Source organism: Moschus berezovskii, chromosome 14, assembly GCF_049115385.1.
Source record: "Moschus berezovskii isolate FMDL1 chromosome 14, NW_MosBer_1.0, whole genome shotgun sequence".
Lineage (NCBI taxonomy): Eukaryota > Metazoa > Chordata > Mammalia > Artiodactyla > Moschidae > Moschus > Moschus berezovskii.
This window is the reverse complement of record NC_142473.1, coordinates 55,726,642-55,744,929: the sequence shown is the minus strand read 5'-3', so window position 1 is coordinate 55,744,929 and position 18,288 is coordinate 55,726,642. Positions and strand designations below refer to the sequence as shown.

General features: G+C 53.9%; 1 protein-coding gene across 4 annotated transcripts in view; it reads left to right on the top strand.

The window, feature by feature from the left end:
- The window catches only part of PDE2A (phosphodiesterase 2A), a 67,623-nt gene that overhangs the window by 31,241 nt on the left and 18,094 nt on the right, over nucleotides 1-18,288 (top strand). For all 4 annotated transcript variants that reach the window (XM_088843168.1, XM_055423599.2, XM_055423600.2 and 1 more), the window contains 4 exons: nucleotides 2,354-2,443; nucleotides 6,045-6,133; nucleotides 15,215-15,324; nucleotides 16,072-16,127. In XM_088843168.1, coding sequence (XP_088699294.1) covers nucleotides 2,354-2,443; nucleotides 6,045-6,133; nucleotides 15,215-15,324; nucleotides 16,072-16,127 — 345 coding nt within the window. The remainder of the gene's footprint in view (nucleotides 1-2,353; nucleotides 2,444-6,044; nucleotides 6,134-15,214; nucleotides 15,325-16,071; nucleotides 16,128-18,288) is intronic.

The window sequence follows — 18,288 nt, the reverse complement described above, 5'->3', positions numbered from 1 at the left end:
CCCACTGCCTCTAGGCAGGAACAGACCTAAACCAGCACTACCTTCTGGGGCCAAGCCCTTGGAACCACTGTCTGAGGAGCCTGGGTTGGCAGACTTTATTTCAGGATTATCTGGGACATCAGCTCTTCCTCGCCTCTTTAGTCTGCAGAATTGATCTAGAAAGGCCATAGTGACCAACCTGTTGCTGAGTCCTGGACCTGTGAATCCATTAGGAATTATCTGCACCTGTGTGAACCTATATGTTTACTTGGAGGGTGTCTGAAGGCAGGCTGGGCTGTTTCTGTGAGAATATGAGGGTCTATGACTGGGTAGCCAAGTATGTGTGGTGCTGAGAGTGTGTGAGCTGTGATGAGGAGTGCCTCGGGATCAGAGGAGAGTTGATCCAATTTGGGGAATTTATTGTGGAGTCGGCAGCTCCTGGTGTCCTAGGGTGGAGACACATCTTCATGACTGAAATATGTCTTCACTTGAGCAGTGGAAGGGATCAAAGGGAGGTTGGGGGTTGAAGAAAATAATGCTATTTGAAGAGAAAACCCAGCATTGCTCCCTCAACCTGGAACACAGGACTGGGTGGGAATGGGAGTAAGGGTAGGGAAGAAAACTGGAGCCAAGAAGGTGCAAGGTGAAATCTGGAGCTGAAGCCCAGACTGTAGGCTTCATCTGGACCCCAGTGCAGGGCTCCCCTCTGTAGCCTTTCTGAAAAATGGGCATCTAGCCAAATTTTGCATACCCCCAAGTATGGGAAGCTCAGTTCCTCGCCTCTCTTCTAGTGGCCTCTGCCTGTGTAGCAAGGTTCTACCTGGAAGAAGATCTTTTACCACTGCCCCACCACCCCCTGGGCCAAGGTCAGCCTCCTGTGAAATCCTATGAGTCTTCAGGCAGTCTCTGGGGCCACAGAGTCCAGTTGCCCTGCCCAGGACAGCCTGAGATATTGGAGTCAAATACTGAGACCCCTGGATCTGTTCTGCTGCAGGCAAGGCATCCCCAGGTTCTCCATGCAGGACTTGGTTTCTTATTCTCTCTTTACATACGTCACCTCCTCTGAATGAGTCTCTTCTTGTCCTTACCTGGGACATAGTGCACTGGGGATGATCTAATCAGCCCACGGACATGGAGGAACTCTCATCTTCCCTAGATAGGGTAACAGATCTTTATTAATATGCCCTGCAGTCTCATCTTTTTAATATATTACCAGCCACATTTATGCTGTGGGCTCATACTGAGCTTGTGGCCCAATAAGAGCCTCAAGCTCACATCACTTTTACAGGAACGGGGGCCACGCCATGTGTCTTCCATCCTACAATTAATCACTTGGCTCTATGAACACAGACCGAGCCATCCACAAGGAAGACATCAGAAAAAACTTGCAGGGGTTAGTGGGGAGGGCCTGGCTGAGTGGATGGTATGAGTCACAGTCCTGCTTTGGCCCTGGATGCACTGTTCTGTTACCTTTCTCTTTGATCCCCATGGTTTTGGCCAAGTTAATAGAGCGAGAAGCAGGGACCTTTCTTGTCTTGGTTCCGGCTCTCCAAGGACGAGGCCTGTTCCTGGGACAGGAAGGCTGTGAGGCAGTCAAGGCTGATTTCTCCTTCCCCTTCTGTCTCACCAGGGGCTGGCCTCACTGTGTTTCTTGAATCTTGTGGGCTCATGTACCCCGTGGACTCTTGCTACTCCCAGCCCCTCACTAGGCTAAAAAATGAGACTGTGCGAGACCACCTCCCTCCTTGGGAAACTGAATGGGACCCAGATTCAGCAAATGTTTCGCTGAGCACGTGTGTGTGTGGGCACTCAGTTTCATTTCATCACCACGTCAGCCTGTAGGGGGAGATAGCCTCAGTTGCCCCCAGTTTACAGATAGAAGACTGAGGCTCAGTGACTTGACTAAGATTCACACTGCTTATAAATAGTGGAGCTAGAATTCAAATTTGGAACTTTTTGTTTACTTGTTTTGTTTTATATTAATGCAGAAGTTTGTACTTTCCCTGCTATGCCTGAGTTGTCCTTGGCTGAAGGACAAGAGACCTAGGGTCTAGATGAGACTTGACCTCTTGACTTACTGTGAGTTCTTTGCTAAGTCCCTGACCCTTCTCTAAGCCCCAGACCCCTCATTGTAAGTTGAAGGGACTTGGACATTTTAAGGCCTTAAGACTGGTTGGGGAAATAAAAAAAGATTGATTGGGGGTAAAAAAAAGAAAAGACTGGTTGGATTCTGAATTCCTAAGATCCTGGGATTCAAGTGTCTGCTAGCCTTGGCCCTGATTTAAGCTGAGAGTTTGTATTCCCAGCCCCTTGGGTAGGGGTGCTGTCCTGGCCTGCCTGGCACAGGTCCTCACTGCCCTTTTCTCTCTTCCAGGATGCTTTGCTGAGCCTGGGCTCCGTCATCGACATTGCAGGCTTGCAACAGGCTGTCAAGGAGGCCCTGTCAGCTGTGCTTCCCAAAGTGGTACGTGCCTTGCTCCATACTTTCCTGCCCCTTAAGCCTTTGCTCAGCTCCTCTTAACCTACAGGGTTGAGAAGGAAAGAAGAAGCAGGGTCTCTGCCCAGAGGACTCTCATGGGGTAGTGAAGGGTTTGGGTGAGTGTTTAAGAGGGCTTCCTGGAGGAGGAGGACTAAAACTAAGCCCCAGTGAATGAACTGATATAGGAATTCTGGAATGTCTGGGACAGAAGGAGCATTAGAGCATAATTGGAAAGATCATGTCTCAGATTATAGAATGGATTCACTTAGGATAATAACCTAATGGGTTCACTAGGTAGGACCTCGTGAGTCTCATGAGGTTTGGAATACATATAGCAGGAAGGATTGAGAGTAGACATGCAGAAGAACTTCCTTGGTACCGGCCATGTGCTGGAATGGGGCTCGGCCTTGATGAATAGATCTGTGCTGAGTTCAGGTGTCCTGTCTAGAGTCAGGAGCCTGGATAGGATGTCCTCTAGAAGCCTCTAGAAGCATTTAAGCTTCTCTCTGACCCATCCCAACACCACAGATGAGATTGCACACCAGGAACAGGTGGAGGGTGGCTGCTTGGGCTCCTGGTCATCTGGTCAGCATGGTTTCCTGGGCCTGGAGTGCCTGGATGAGGAGACTGTACTCCTCTTCAGTTGCCCCAGGCCACTCCTCAACTCAGCTCCAGTGGTCACTATGCATCCCTTATGCAGTAGGGTGGATGAACTGGCTCTCAAGACACAAAGCAGCAGGGTATCAGTTGTGCCAGATAGAAGGGAGCCGGGGACTGTCAGTCTGGGGAGGGGGGCTCTGACACCCTAAGAGGCATGGGAGACTTATCGGAAGAGGAGATGCCTAAACTGAGTCCCCATAGCCTGGGGTGTTCCCCCCTCTACCCTAGACACCAGCCACCAGCAGAGCCCACTGTGTCTGAATCTGCTGGGTGAATGATCCACCCAAGGCCCAGAGAGGGAGGACACTTCCCCCAAGGTCACACAGCATGACAGGAACAAATGGGATTGGCACCTAAGCATCCCCATTCTCTTTCCTCAGCTCTGTCTTTTCAAAACCTCCTGGAAGTTCAGAGCCCAGGAGGAAGACTAATGAGTGAGCTTTATTGAGCGTGAAATTGGTAGGAAGTGGGTGGTGTGTTGGCTCCCAAAATAAATCCTCCCGGAGATGGGATTGAGGCAACATCTGGCCTGGGGTGGAGAAACATCTGGAAAAGAAGAGGTGGGGAGGTTGGCAGGTCAGCATCCACGAGGCTGCCCTGGGAGTGGGGAGGAGGAGGGTCTTCATAGGCAGGATGCTGGTGAATGCCAGCATAGATGCCCTTGTACTGGATTAATTGTATCCCCAAAGCAGGGGACCGGGAAGACAGCTCTGGTCCAGGTGACTAGATCCCTGGGACAGTGGGAAATGTCTGTCTTGGTCCACCCCAAAGACATGCATGAGCTAGGGAAGCCCTGACTTTGGGGAGGGAGCCCTGTCTTGACTGCATGAAGGAGCTCAGCTCTCCAAAGAGGGGTGGGGAGACGGCAGGTCTGCTCCGCCCCTAGGGAGGGGTGGGGAGATGCCAGGGAGGGGAGCTGCTGGCACCTGGCTCCCTCATCAGCACCCATTGTGGCAGGCAGCCGCAAATGCAGATGGGACTGATGTGTCTGAAATGATTCCTCTTTCTCTCCAGTAAACTCAGCTAATTTTAACCCAGAGGGCTTCGAGTGAGGGGGTGGAGGCAGATGGACATCCGGAAGTGAAGTGAGGATCTGCGTGCCTGCCTGCTCCCCACCCTCGGATTGCCCACCCCTCTCTCTGCCAGGGCAGGACTCTGGGTGCTAGGTAGCATCTTAACCTCTTTGGGGGGCCAAATCCTACAGGCCCCTCCCAGGCTGCATAAAGGTTGGTTTACAGGAAGAGGCTGAATGTAGATGAAGCATGAGGGCCTCCTTCCCACCGATTTCTTCATCCCTGAACTCTCCTACTAGACCCTCACCCGGGAGGACAAGGGGGCCCGGGGCTTCCTGTGTCTACCCTGCTCACTCTCCTCAGGCCCTATCATTTCTGGCCCATGCCACTTCTGAGCTTGGCTCAGGTCCTCTGGAGGCGGGACTGAGGCATCTCCTGCGGGTTGGGAGAAGGTGGGGGCTGGCTGGGGACAGCCCAGGGCAACAAGAGTGTCTGACTCTGTGGGTTGTGGACTCTCACGGCTGTGAAAGGCAATGGCTTCCGAGAAGGACTCCATGCTTACTTACTTTAACATGGAGCTTCAGTGTCACCTCTTCCAGAAGCCCTCCCTGATACAGTCAGCAGAGAGGAGAGCCCTCCATTCTCCCACTGAGAAAACAACACCTCTCAGGAGACTGAGCCAAGCACGTGGGTACCCCCTTGATGGGGTGTAGGCTCTGCTGAGCACCTGGGACTCCCTCATCACATGTGCCTCCAGCAGTGGAGACGCTCTGCAGACAGGTTGGCTGTGGGTCTCTAAGAGTGGCCAGTCCTGCTTGGAGAGAATGTGGATTTTCTCTTGTGGGTCAGTGAGGGCAACTGCTTCTGCCAAGACATGGTCTGCAACTGAAACCAAGACTGCTCTGGGGGGCAGTTCCTGACAGTCTAGTGGTTAGGGCTCTGTGCCTTCACTGCCGAGGGTGCAGGTTCAATCCCTGGTCAGGGAACTAAAATCCTGCACACTGAGTGGCATGTCCCCCCACCCCCCAAAAAAGGACTACTCTGGGTCCTTGGGAGGGAGGATTGGCAAGCTGCAGATTTGGTATGCTTCAAACAGAGCTTTGATCTCACTCCAGGGAATGATCATTCCAAAATACAAATCAGCTCCTGTCTCACCAGCTCCTCCCTCCCCAGTAGCAGTCCCTCTCCTCAACAAAACCCTCCCCAAGCTCCCTTCCCACTCAGCACCGCTGATCCCAAACCCACCTCCTGTGCCCCCTCCCTGGCCCCGCCACTGTCGGTTCCATCAATGCTTTGGACTCTGTACACCTACTTACCTATTATTAATACTTGGCCCAGAAGGCATTCTCACCCACTCCCTTTTGTTGTTTAGTTGCTCATTTGTGTCCGACTCTTTTGTGACCCCATGGACTGCAGCACACCAGGATTCCATGTCCTCTACCATCTCCATCTCCAACCTACTCCCCGAATATGTCTAATTCCCATGTCAGTTACAACTTTAAAGTCACTTCCTCCAAGAAGTCCTCCTGGCTTGGCTCACAGTGTGTGATTTCTTGGTTGTGTATCTGAGGTAGGAGGGAAGATTCCAGGGTGTTCAGAGCCTCTTCTGCAGTACAACCCCGAGTGGACGCTTATTGTTTGTTGAGGCTGCAGTCTCTGCAGGGAAATATCTCATGGTTGTGGGGTATTGGCGGATTGTGGTCTGTTCCTTCAGCCCATCAGACCCTCCCCAGAAGAGAGTGAAGTGCTAAGATCACAAGGGAGCTTTCCTACCCTGGCTGCACTTAGAATCACCTGGGGAGTAATGACGGACAAACAGATGCTCATGATCTTGTCACCCAGACCTGTGTCAGACTGGAAGTGGGTGGTGGGAGGGCCTCTCCTCTGGATCTCATGAGTGCCTTCTGTTCTAGGAGACGGTCTACACCTACCTGCTGGACGGGGAGTCCCGGCTGGTGTGTGAGGAGCCCCACCACGAGCTGCCCCAGGAGGGGAAAGTGCGGTGAGCTGCTCTCCACCCATTGCCCTCTCACATGGTCAAGGGAGACCACCAGGTCTGGTCTCACACTCCCCATCTGACCTTGACCTCAGCCTCCCTGCTAGCTGGGGTTCCCGGCCGACTGCAGCATAGAGGGGAGATGCACTGTCTTCTCTTGTGTTGTGTTTGGGGAGTGGATGACACAGGGAAAGTGCCAACTGCAGATTTCCTCCTGGAGAGCTATTCTAAACCACTGCAGCCTCCTCAGCCTGAGTCTCAAAAGGTCAGGGCTACAGTTTGTCAGCTAGAACCCCAGCAGGTTACGAGAACTGCCTGCAGGTTCTCACAGAATCACAGAACTCGGAGTCACAGAATGCCGGACCGATGGTGTCAACTCTGAGAACGGGGAGATCACAGACCACGTCCCGCTGTGGTTTCTGGAGCCCAGCTGCTTGGGTTCAAACCCCAGCTCCAGTTTACTATCCAGGGCAAGGGACTCAGCCTCTCTGTGCCCCGGTTTTCTTGCTTGTAAACTGGCGATAATAATAGTATTCATTTTGTAATACTATTATGGGAGGATTCTTGGGAGGATTAAATGTTTAACACATGTAATACCCTTAAAACTGTATCCATAATGAGTGCTAAATGTCTGTTTTTATTTTCATTATGGTAGAACATTGGAATCACTGACTTCAGGAACACGGGCTCAGTGCCCTATGGTCCCTTGACACCTCTGAGCCTATTGAATTTAGCCTCCCTGTTTTCCAGATGAGCAGACATCATGAGACGTGTCCAATGCCACATACTTGGTGTGAGGCACATCCGGGTCTGGGACACGCTATCCTAGCTCCTGGCTGTCCAGGGAAGAGAGAAGGGAAATGGAGCTTGTCTGATGAGAAAGTGTGGATGGGCAGGAACTCTGGTCCAGAGGAGGGCAGGCCAAGGAGGATATGAGCACTGCCTTCTGGGCAGTGCAGAGGCGTCATGGACCCAGGGAGCACTGGGTCGGGAGCTATAAGGCCTGACTGGACACCAGTGGGGGTGTTACCAGGAGGCAGCGCTCCACTCCAACAGGTCAAGCAGTCAGGGATGTGGCTTTTTCAGGTAGTAGCTGAGGTTGGCAAGACACCTGTCACAGAGGCCATGGAAAGAGCTGCTTTTGGGGGATGCCAGAGGTCCTAATACTGGGGGTGCTGGTGGTCCTGAGACCTCCCCCCCGGCACATGGAACCCTGGCTTCTTTGAAGCTGTTCTATCCTCTGGCACTTCCCCGTGGAAAGGGCTGGTGCCTCTTCAATAGCTCTGAGCCTTCCCACTTCCTTTTCTCCCATTTGATTTTCCCACAGGGTGGGCACGTAGGTGACACTGTCCCCTTTAGCATCGTTTGACAGCTTCTCCGCTAGAGGACTGTGTGAACTAAGGCAGCCATGCTCTTCTCTGGCTTCCAGTGTCCCATCTGTAAGATGGCAGGATAGGCCTGGGAGGTCTTCAGAATCTTAAGGAAAAAAATGCTATAATGTCCCCTCTTCTCCTCTGAGCCTGTACCCCTTACCCCTAATCCTCAAGAACTTTATTTAATATGAGCTTGTCTGATGCAGGAAGTTTCCTTGAGGGAGCCTGGGAAGGCTCTCCTAGGAGAGGGATGCAGGATCATAGACTCAGACGGCAAGAGGGGAGCATCCTTCAGGGTCTGCACTGCTCCTTCTGAGCCTGCGTGAGCTGGAGTAGAGGTGGGGGGCTGTGGTCCAGGCATCTTTGAGGGGCTCAGATCCCCTGCAGCATCAGAAGCCCTTTCAGTATCCCCACCTCCAGCCACTTCAGATTCAGTAATGCCTTTGGAAAAGGTACTAAAAAAAAATAATAATAATAATTAAAAGTAAATGTTCCAATGCAATTAGCCCAGAGTTGAGTGGAGAGGGGGAAGACTGCTGGGACACGAGGCTCAGAAATCCTAGGAGGCCGAGAAGACAAGGCTGGTGAGGCTGGTGGGGTGTCCCACCAGCAAGTAGGGGGGTGAAGTTTCAGGCCAGTCCTCTCTTTTGAAATCTGTGCTCTGCCCACCCAACCACTCACTGTGTGTCTGGTGGTGAGCCCACCTCCTCGGCTTGGACTGAGAGACAGAGGTTTGTGGAAGAGGCAAGGGCACTCAAATGGGAGTCAGACAGGCCTGGATTCTAGCCCTGCCCCATCCCTGCCCCACTGGGGCCCCTTCCAGACCTGTTTTCTCATCTATAGAATGGAGATAACAGTGGGCCCTGCCTATGGGCTTAATGAGATCATAGATGTCAGGGCTTAGCCCAGGGCCAGCACACAGTAGGAGTTTAATGATTGCTGATTGGCCCCCACCCCCAAGTCCCAGCGCATTTACTCACTGGGTGACCTTGAGAAAATTACTTCCCTTCCAGGGCCCTTCTGAAGGTGCCCTCTGTGGCTCTCTGAAGGGCCCTCTGGTGCGCCATCGGGAGACCAGGCACCAGCCCCAGCCCAAGGTGGAGCCTGAGTGCTGGCCATGCCCAGTGGAGGGGGTGCTCCTCCAGGAAACCCTGGAGGGCCAGCAGGGCTAGCAAACAGCAGCAGGTGTGAAGTGAAGGTGGCTCATAAAGACAGATAAGGGCCCAGGGTGGTGTGGGGAGGCAGGGTGGAGATGGGCCGGGGGGACAGGCGGCCCCACCAGCTACCCAGCCCTTCCCGTGATGGCCCACCCCCTCCACGGTCTCACAGGTGCCATTTCATCCCCTCGTGCGTCCCGGGCTCCCTGCCTCCTCGCACTTGCCATGCTGTCTCCTCCCCCCGCAAAGTCCTTCCGTGTACCTTCTCCACCTTGCCGGCCCGTTTCCCTTCTCTGCCAGGGCCCAACCTGAGGGCCACTAGGAAGCCTACTCCATCGATCCCCAGCACTAAGGAGGATTCAGTTTTCAAAAAAAAGGTGTCTGGGCCTTGGCAGCCTCCCTAGGGGATGGGTCTGTCCACGAGAAGAACGCTGGGCTGGGAGCCAGGGCAACGTGGCTGCCATCACAAGCTCATGCTGTCTCCCCGGGCCTCAGTCTATGCTTCTGTGCGCTGATAAGCTGGGGCACTGTGACGTCTGAGGGCTGCTGCTCGGAATCCTGAGGCTGCAAGGGGAAGGGCGGGGAAGGGGGGGTGCTTCAGGGCTGGAGAGGGAGAATCCTGGAGGGCTGCCTGGGTGAGAGGCTTCCTGGAAACCTCTCTTCTCCGTGCCCCGCCTCAATCTCAATCAGCCTATTTCAGTCCTCATTGTGTCTCCTGCCATCTTAAAGCCTCTGATTACTCCCTGCTGAGTACAGTGAAAGCCTTTCTGACTACAGCGGAGACACCGCCCACCCCAGTCCCAGCTGGCTGTCTCCCTCTGCCACAGTTTGGGGGGGCCCAGGGGCCCAACCTTGAGAGAAATTTCTTTCTCAGAGTTGACCGGGTCCTTACTCACTGGAGAATCCGTCTGTCCCTCTGATTGATCTCAAGGGACACAGAGAACAGTCTGTTCCCATCTCTGTGGAGTCTCACTTTCTGGGGGAGGGAGAGAGAGACAGAAAGGAGGGTTGGGGTCTTGGCCTGAATCATAATTTGTCTCCAAGAGGGATGAAAGATGAGAGTGAAGATGAGGCCCCTGGAGGTGGGGGGCTCCATCAGGGGAGGGGGGCCTGACCTAAGAAGGGGCTCAGAGTGGAAGAGGGCCTGGTGCTCTTTCCAGGCCATTGACCCCACCAACAGAGAACCTTTTCCTCTACCCTCCACTAAGCAAATAGTTGTTAACGGGACGGAACCGTCATAAAATCCACGCCCGTTCCTCTCCCTACTCTGTATCCATCTGTCTTTATCTTCACTGGGGCAGCCCGTGACCACCCAGGCACCAGGGCTGAGTCATTAGCCTTCAATCTGGACAGCTGGCCCCGGGGCTGTGGCCTTCCCTCCCCTCCAACATCATCCTGGTTGGAGGGGGCAGTCAGGAGGGGAGAGGAGGCAGGGCGGGGGCGCTGAGTTGAGGGAACGTCATGGGGAATGTGGGGCTTCCCCGGTGGCACAGGGGTAAAGAATCCGCTTGCAATGCAGGAGCCACAGTAGACACGGGTTGGATCCCTGGGTCAGAAAAATCCCCTGGAGGAGGGCACGGCAACCCACTCCAGTATTCTTGCCTGGAGAATCCCATGGACAGAGGAGGCTGACTGGCTATAGTCCATAGGGTCTCAGAGAGTCGGACATGACTGAGTGACTTAGCAGGCAGACAGGCAGGCAGACATGAGGCGGGGACGTGAGCAGTAGATGAAGCCCCAGCCCCGACTGGGTGAAGGAGACACAGCCTTGGAGTCCCCTACCCTCTTCCAGCATCTTTGAAACCTCTAGGGGGACAGCAGTTATGGGAAGGGTGAGGCAGCAGAAAAGGGCTCATAGCAGGGTGGGTTGAGGTGAGCATGGCCTGGCACAGCCCTGCCCAGGGCTCTGGAATGTGACCGGCCAGGAGAGGGTGGGTTACAGAGCAAAGTTCCAAGGTGTGGGGGGACTCCTGAGGATGGAAGATCCTTGGAAGGCTCAGTGCTTGGTGGAAGATCTGGACTCAGTCAAGGCTGACCTGCCTCAGTCCAGCCTCCCTTTTGCTGTTCCAGGGACCTCTGAGACTACAGGCCCTCACTGAGACCCAGTTTCTCTCTCTCAGATTCTCCCTCTCTAGTGAGAGTTTTACTCAGCAGCCAGCATGATCAGCCTGAAATTGAACCTGACCTTCACCTTGTCCTGTTCAAGACCCTGGGTTCCCACTGTCCTCAGGATCAAGCCTAGCTCCTCAGGGTCCTGGCCCTCTGCAGCCGTCAGGCCGGTGGAGCATCCAGCAGACACACATTCTTTCTTTCCTCTGAGCCTTTGCCATGCGGTTCCCTCCACTGCACTTCCTTTCCTGTCTGCCTTGATAACGTCTGTGTGTCCTCTAAGACTCAACTCAGGCATCTCCTCCTCCAGGAAGCCTTCTCCTTTTCTGATCCCACTTCTGTCCTGCACCTGGGTCAGCTGGGGCCTGCTCTTCCTTCATCAGGGCTCCCATCTCTGCACTCAGGTGGGAGTCTGTACTTCATTTGCTGGACGACACCATGACTCCTCTTCTTCTCTCGGTCCTCGGTACCAAACCTGACCCAGAGGGACTCTGTGGAATAAACAAATACTCTGTGGAGTGGCTTTAAGCAGAATGTCCCCATAGTTAGGACATCTGCCCTGACTCTGGTGGGGGCTGGATTTAAGGGACCCGACAGGAGGCAGGAGGAAAGGAGAGAGGCTGCTGCAGGTCTAGGGGAGAGGTGTCTATTTGAGCTGGGCAGTGGTTTGGGAATGGAGAGCAGGGGAGAGTTATGGGGATGCAGGGGCAGTGACTCACCCATTGGATGGGGAGGTGGGAAGAGGGAGACACCCAGGACAGTTTGAGGATAAGCTGCAGGGGACCTTGTGGATGGTTGTGCTACTTCCGGGGAAGCGGTGGAGAGGATTACTTCCGGTTAAGACTGGAGGGGGGGAGTGTCTCTGACTATTTCAGGGACACCCAGGGCAGGCCTTCAGCCGGACTTTTGAGTCCTGGAGCTTAAGAGATTGGGGGCTGGAGAGTCATGAGACCATGAGCACAGAAGGGGAGTTTTGTGCAGAAGAGAAGAAAAGCTCGGGGCAATTCCTTCATCAGGGTCCTGGCTTGGGGCAGAGTGGGGAGGTAGAAGGAGAGAAGCCAGGGCAGCCCACAGTGAGATGAAGCTGCAGCACTTACTGACCAGCAGTGCAGGTACCAGCGCCACCTGGTGGCTGACCGATAACTAGCTTATTTGAGGCCAAATGATTGGGTGGGGTCCACTACAAGGGGTCTGGCTGAGGGTCAACAAGGCCAGTCCCTGTCTCCAAGAAGCCCCAGCTTTTATCAGCTTAGTCACTTGGAAACGTGGCTGCCATTGCCTCCTGCCACCCTAGATCCCTGTTCCTTCCTGGGGTGACTGGCACATTTGGACAGCTCAAAACTGGAATCCGGCCCTCCTAAAGGTCCAGAAACCTAAAGGTCCAGGTGTGAGGGCTGGAAGGTGGGAGACACTAGGTGTTATCGTAGAATCTGAACCGAGGAACCAGGAGCGAATGGGTTGGATTCAGAATGTTGCATAACCCTGATTGAGGCATTCAGCCTCTGGTCCTTAATTTCTCTAGCTGCTGTGACCTGATCTGGGGACTCACAGACTACCCCTCTCGTTTCCTCACCTGACCTTTGCCGGGCTCCCATGAGTGACTCCACATGCACACACCAGAGTCTCAGCCCTGCAAGCGTCTCTTCTCTCCAGGCCAGGCAGTTCCTACAAACACAATTAAGTGGAGGCAGTATGAGGGATGAAGAACCCAGGACAATTAATCATCAGGGAGTGACATTTGGTGAAAACTCAGGCGCTTAATTAAGCAAGAAGAGCCAGAGGCTAGGTGGGTGGGGATGTGTGGTGAAGGCAGAGAGAAGCTCATTCTTCCTACCACAGGCTCCCCTGTCTCAGTTCCCACCCCTACCCCCATCACACCGAAGCCCTATGCCTCCTTGACATTCACATCAGTCCCCATTGGAACCTCAGTCCCCTCTGGTCTTTAGGAAGACTCAAGTGTACGGGTTAGCAGTATGGGCTCTGGTGCCAAATGCCTGGGTTCAAGTCCAGGCTCTACCTCTTGCTAGCTGTGGGACTTTGGACAAGTTACTTAACCTCTCAGCACACTAGTTTCTCCACCTGAAAAATGGAAAAGATAATAGTATTTAATCTATGGGCTCATTGGGAATTCATCTGTGCAGGTTGACTGGACTTCGTGGGCACATCAGTTCAGTTCAGTTGCTCAGTTGTGTCCAATTCTTTGCATCCCCATGGACTGCAGCACACCAGGCCTCCCTGTCCATCACCAACTCCCAGAGTTTACGCAAACTCATGTCCATTTAGTCAGTGATGCCATCCAACCATCTCATCCTCTGTCGTCCCCTTCTCTTCCTGCCTTCAATCTTTCCCAGCATCAGGGTCTTTTCCAATAAATCAGTTCTTTGCATCAGGTGGCCAAAGGATTGGAGTTTCAGCTTCAGCATCAGTCCTTCCAATGAACACCCAGGACTGATCTCCTTTAGGATGCACTGGTTGGATCTCCATGCAGTCCAAGGGACTCTCAAGAGTCTTCTCCAACACCACAGTTCAAAAGCATTAATTCCTCGGCGCTCAGCTTTCTTTATAGTCCAACTCTCACATCCATGCACGACTACTGGAAAACCATAGCTTTGACTAGACAGACCTTTGTTGGAAAAGTAATGTCTCTGCTTTTTAATATACACATAGGGATGCCTAATAAACTTCTGGAGTCCCCCTCCTGTGCTTAGCACCAAAAGTTGCTCCAGATGATTTTCTGAAGATTCTGATGTTTCGGTTTCTACTGTCCCCACCCCAGATCTCCCTTGAAAGCTCAGAGAGATTAGGCCACTTGCCCAAAATCAAGTGGTAACTTTGGCAGGATTTAACCCAGACAGCAAGCCACTCCAGTACTCTTGCCTAGAAAATCCCATGGATGGAGCAGCCTGGTAGGCTGCAGTCCGTGGGGTTGCTAAGGGTCGGACACGACTGAGTGACTTCACTTTCACTTTTCACTTTCACACATTGGAGAAGGAAATGGCAACCCACTCCAGTGTTCTTGCCTGGAGAATCCCAGGGACGGGGGAGCCTGGTGGGCTTCCATCTATGGGGTCACACAGAGTCGGAAACGACTGAAGTGACTTAGCAGCAGCAGCAGCAACCCAGACAGCTTAGCCCTGAGCCCTGGCTTTTACTTGCTGTGTGGGATTTGTGCTGTACCCTGAAGGTACCTTTCCCATATCTACCAGCAGGAGGCACCAGAGGCCAGACTGTAGCTGCTTGCTCCTCTGCATGGGGAGGGCAGAGTCAGGGTCTGAGACTCTGATTTTTTATTTATTTATTTTTTAAGTGAAAGATAATTGCTTTACAGAATTTTGTTGTTTTCTGCCAAACCTCAATATGAATTAGCCATAGGTATACATATGTCCCCTCCCTCTTGAACCTCCTTCCCATCTCCCTCCCCACCCCACCCCTCTAGGTTGATACAGAGCCTCTGTTTGAGTTTCCTGAAACATACAACAAATTCCCATTGGCTATCTGTTTTACATATGGTAATGTAAGTTTCCATGTTACTCTCTGCATATGTCTCACCCTCTCCTCCCCTCTCCCCGTGTCCGTAAGTCTGTCATCTATGTCTGTTTCTCCATTGCTGCCCTGCAAATAAATTCTTCACTACCATCTTTCTAGATTCCGTATATATGTGTTAGTATATGACATTTATCTTTCTCCTTCTGACTTACTTCACTCTGTATAATAGGCTCTACTTTCATCCACCCCATTAGAACTGACTCAGATGTGTTCCTTTTTATGGCTGAGTAATATTCCATTGTGTATATGAACCACAACTTCTTTGTCCATTCATCTGTCGATGGACATCTAGGTTGCTTTCATGTTCTATCTATTGTAAATAGTGCTGCAATGGACATTGGGGTACAGGTGTCTTTTCAGTTTTGGTTTCCTCAGGGTGTATGCCTAGGAGTGGTATTGTTGGGTATATGGTGGTTTTATTTGTAGTTTTTTAAGGAATCTCCATACGGTCTTCCATAGTGGCTGTATCAATTTACATTCCCACCAACAGTGCAGGAGGGTGCCCTTTTCTCCTGAGACTCTGTTTTTGCCTTCATCACATCCACCATGCAGTGGTTCAACTTCTCCAGATCCTCACAGATGTGCGGGGTCTAGCCCGCTGTGTGTCCCCAGGCTGGGACCTGTTCCTCTTTGATCCAGAGACTGAGTGTGCATGCTAAGTCGCTTCAGTCATGTCCGATGCTTTGCAACCCTATGGACCATAGCCCTCCAGGCTCCTCCGTCCATGGGATTCTCCAGGCAAGAATACTGGAGTGGGTTGCAGGGCCTTCTCCATGGGATTTTCCCGACCCAAGGGTTGAACCCTCATCTCTCATGTTCCCTGCTTGGCAGGCGAATTCTTTACCACTCGCACCACCTGGGAAGCCCAGGGACTGAGAGGTAGAATCGTATCCTCTTTTCAGAGAGGCTGTGATCTCCCGGAAGCGGCTGGGCTGCAATGGACTGGGCCCCTCAGACCTGCCTGGGAAGCCCTTGGCAAGGCTGGTGGCTCCACTGGCTCCTGACACCCAAGGTAAGGGCTGGGAGCTGGGCAGGGGCAGGGAGGGACTGTGGCCCCTGCTCCCCAGACCATATCTGTCTTCTATCCCTGTCGCCATCTCTCTGTCTCCTTCTTTCTCTTGCTCTGTGTTTCTAGCAAACCCGTCATCTAATTCTCTCCCTATTGTGCTACTAACCTCTCTGAGCCTCAATTTCCTGGTCTGTAAAATGGGAACAACAGAACCGACCTCGAGGGGGTGTTGCTTGTGCTGGTGGTTAGATGGGCTGTGGTTGCCAGGCTCTCTGTCACTCTCTGGTTCTTTCTTCCTCCCCATGCCCCCGTCCGCATGTCTCTGCTTCGTGTCTCAGTCTCTAGGTCTCTGTCCTCTGTCTCGATGTGGAAAGTGCACAAGACTGGGAGTCAGGAGACCTGACTTGCTGTGTGATCTTGGGCAAGTCACTTCCCCTTTCTGGACCTCAGTTTCCCAATCTGTAAAATAGGGGTGCTCAGCCTTACCTGCCTCCCTCCATCCCAGGGTTGCTGGGAGGATCATGAGAAAGCTGCCAAGCGCGGGGGTTTCCTTCTCTGCAGGGGTTGTTGCTGTGGTCGTTTTTGTCACTGCCTCGGGACCCACCTCTGTCTTTCCGGGTCCCTGGGTCACTCTGTGTCTCTGTCCCAGCCTCTCCCTGTCTGTGTTTTGGCTCCCTCCCTGGGTCCTGGCTCAGCCCCTCTGAGCCTCACTGGCCCCACGGGACCACCTCATTGCCCTCTCCCCCTCAGTGCTGGCCATACCGCTGGTGGACAAGGAGGCCGGGGCTGTGGCAGCTGTCATCTTGGTAAGAGCAGCTGTGGGTGGGATGGGGAAGAGAACAGGGGAGGGAGCAAGGGAGGGTGCACTGGATGGAGCCCCACCGGTGTGTGTGTGTGTGTGTGTGTGCTGAACAGCAAGCTGGGGTGGAGATGGGGAAACGGAGGTCTGGGAGGAGTCTGGGAGGAGCCCTCTGCCCCACCTTGAGTGGGCAGGATGAAGCTGCCTGCCCATCAGTAACTTGTGGAGGGATGTGGGAGCCCCATCTGGACTCTTACCTGATGGAGTCTTGACACAGCCCTGACCAAGACATCCTTCAAGATGGCTTGGGGGCAGTGTCCCAAGAGGCCATGCATACAGCCACGTGGGAAAGGACCGAGTGACCCTGAGGAGGGATGTGCAGATACCACCTGACCGGACCGAGAAATGTGGGAAACCCAGTCAAGATGGGGGTGACTGGGGCTGAGAGGCTTCAGGAGAGGAGGCCCCCGGAGCAGGGCTGCCTGGGAAGGCATCCAGCCCCAGCCAGACCCACATCCGAGGCTGGGAGAGATGCCAAGCTACAGGGCGGGCTTCCTGGGGCGGGTGACTGGAGGGGAGCGGGCCTCAGCTGGAAGGAGGGACGCTGCTGGGTGGAGGGAGTTGGGCCGGCAACCAGAGCCAGGGCCCCTCCTGCTCTCTGCTGCCCCCTCGCGGAGCTCCCCGCTTTCGGCTCCCCCTGTGGGGTTGGGTGAGCTTTGCGGGGTCCCGACTCTGTGTTTCCTCCAGTCTCTTAGGACTGGACACAGGTTTTGAGGGTCCGTGGGGAAGTGCACCCTCAAAATCTGTGTCCAGTCCTAAGAACCGAAGGGTTAGCGCCCTCAAATCGCCGTTATTAGGGATCGACTTCCGCGGAGGGGACCACCGCCTCGGTAAAGGGCGCGGACAGATAAATGAGCCGGTCTCTCGGAGCGCCCGCCCGGGACTCCTCCTGAGCTCATTAAAACGAAATTAAAGGTTTCCGAGGCGCCTGACCTTTCCCGAGCTGCTGGCGGGGGAGGGCGGTGGGCGCGGGGGGCGGCCGCGGGGAGAGGAGAAGAAGGAAGGGACACTTGGCTTGGTCTCCTCGGAGCCCCATCTGCCTGATGGAGGGGGAGGCGGCCCCCTTGGCTTCTCCCGCAAGCTGCTCCGCCACCCCCAGCTTCTGTTCCCGCAGGGAACGGATCTGCCGTTGGCACCCAATTCTCAGCACCGCTTGCCTCCCTCCTCTGGTCCCCATCTGTCCCAGAGCTGGTCGCTTGGAGGAGGACCTCGGTTAGGCACACTGCAGAGTTGGGGTGTGGGAGGCGAAGCCTTGGTCGCCCACCTCTATTGAGGGAAAGGGGTCTGGGGTGCCAAGTTCCTGGAAGGACTTCCTGTTTCGGGGGCTGTGAGGGCTGGGCCAGTAAGGAAGCAGCTCCTACAATGGCAAGATGCTTGGAAGGTTGTCTTGTGGACAGGCAGAAGGATGGATGCTGTGACCGCTGTTCACCGTGGCTCATGTCTGACCAGGAATTCAGGCTTCAGCCTTCTCGTGGGGGTAGGAAAGGCTCTGTGTGTTGGCAATGGGAATTGGTCAGATCACTTAAATTTATGGCACCCAAGCAAAACTCCGCTCTGGGCCCTGCCTGCCCCAGGACAGATGCTGAGGCAGAGGGAGGAGTCGGACTCATTCCTGCCTTCTAGAAGCTCAGTCCCGGGGAAGGCAGGGCCATCCTCAGACCACCACTGGCCAAATGAAATAATGCTGGAGCACCAAGGGGTGCCTCACAGTGGAGACAGTATTTGAGTGGGACTGTGGGACATGGGGAGGAGAGAACAGGCAGAGAAGGGATAGAATATTCTAGGAGTAGCATGAGCTGAGTCAGGGTGCTGGAGTGTGGAGGGGAGCAAGGCTGAGGAGAGGGGTGCGTGCTGGTGAGCAAGATGCTACCTGTGGCTGCCAGGAGTTCCTGACTACTGTCCGCTCACCTCCTCAAACACCCTGGGCAGTGAAGAGCTCTTGAAAAGTATTTGGATTATTTGCAATCTTCCTCTCCTCCAAGCCTGCCCTTCCTACTCAAGTGGAAATGTTCTTCTCTGGGACACCCCCTCCCCAGAGCATACAGGTCTGACACATCCTGTCTGGCTGCTCCCTGCCCCTCCCTGCCCTATTCTCCTGGGGCCACAGG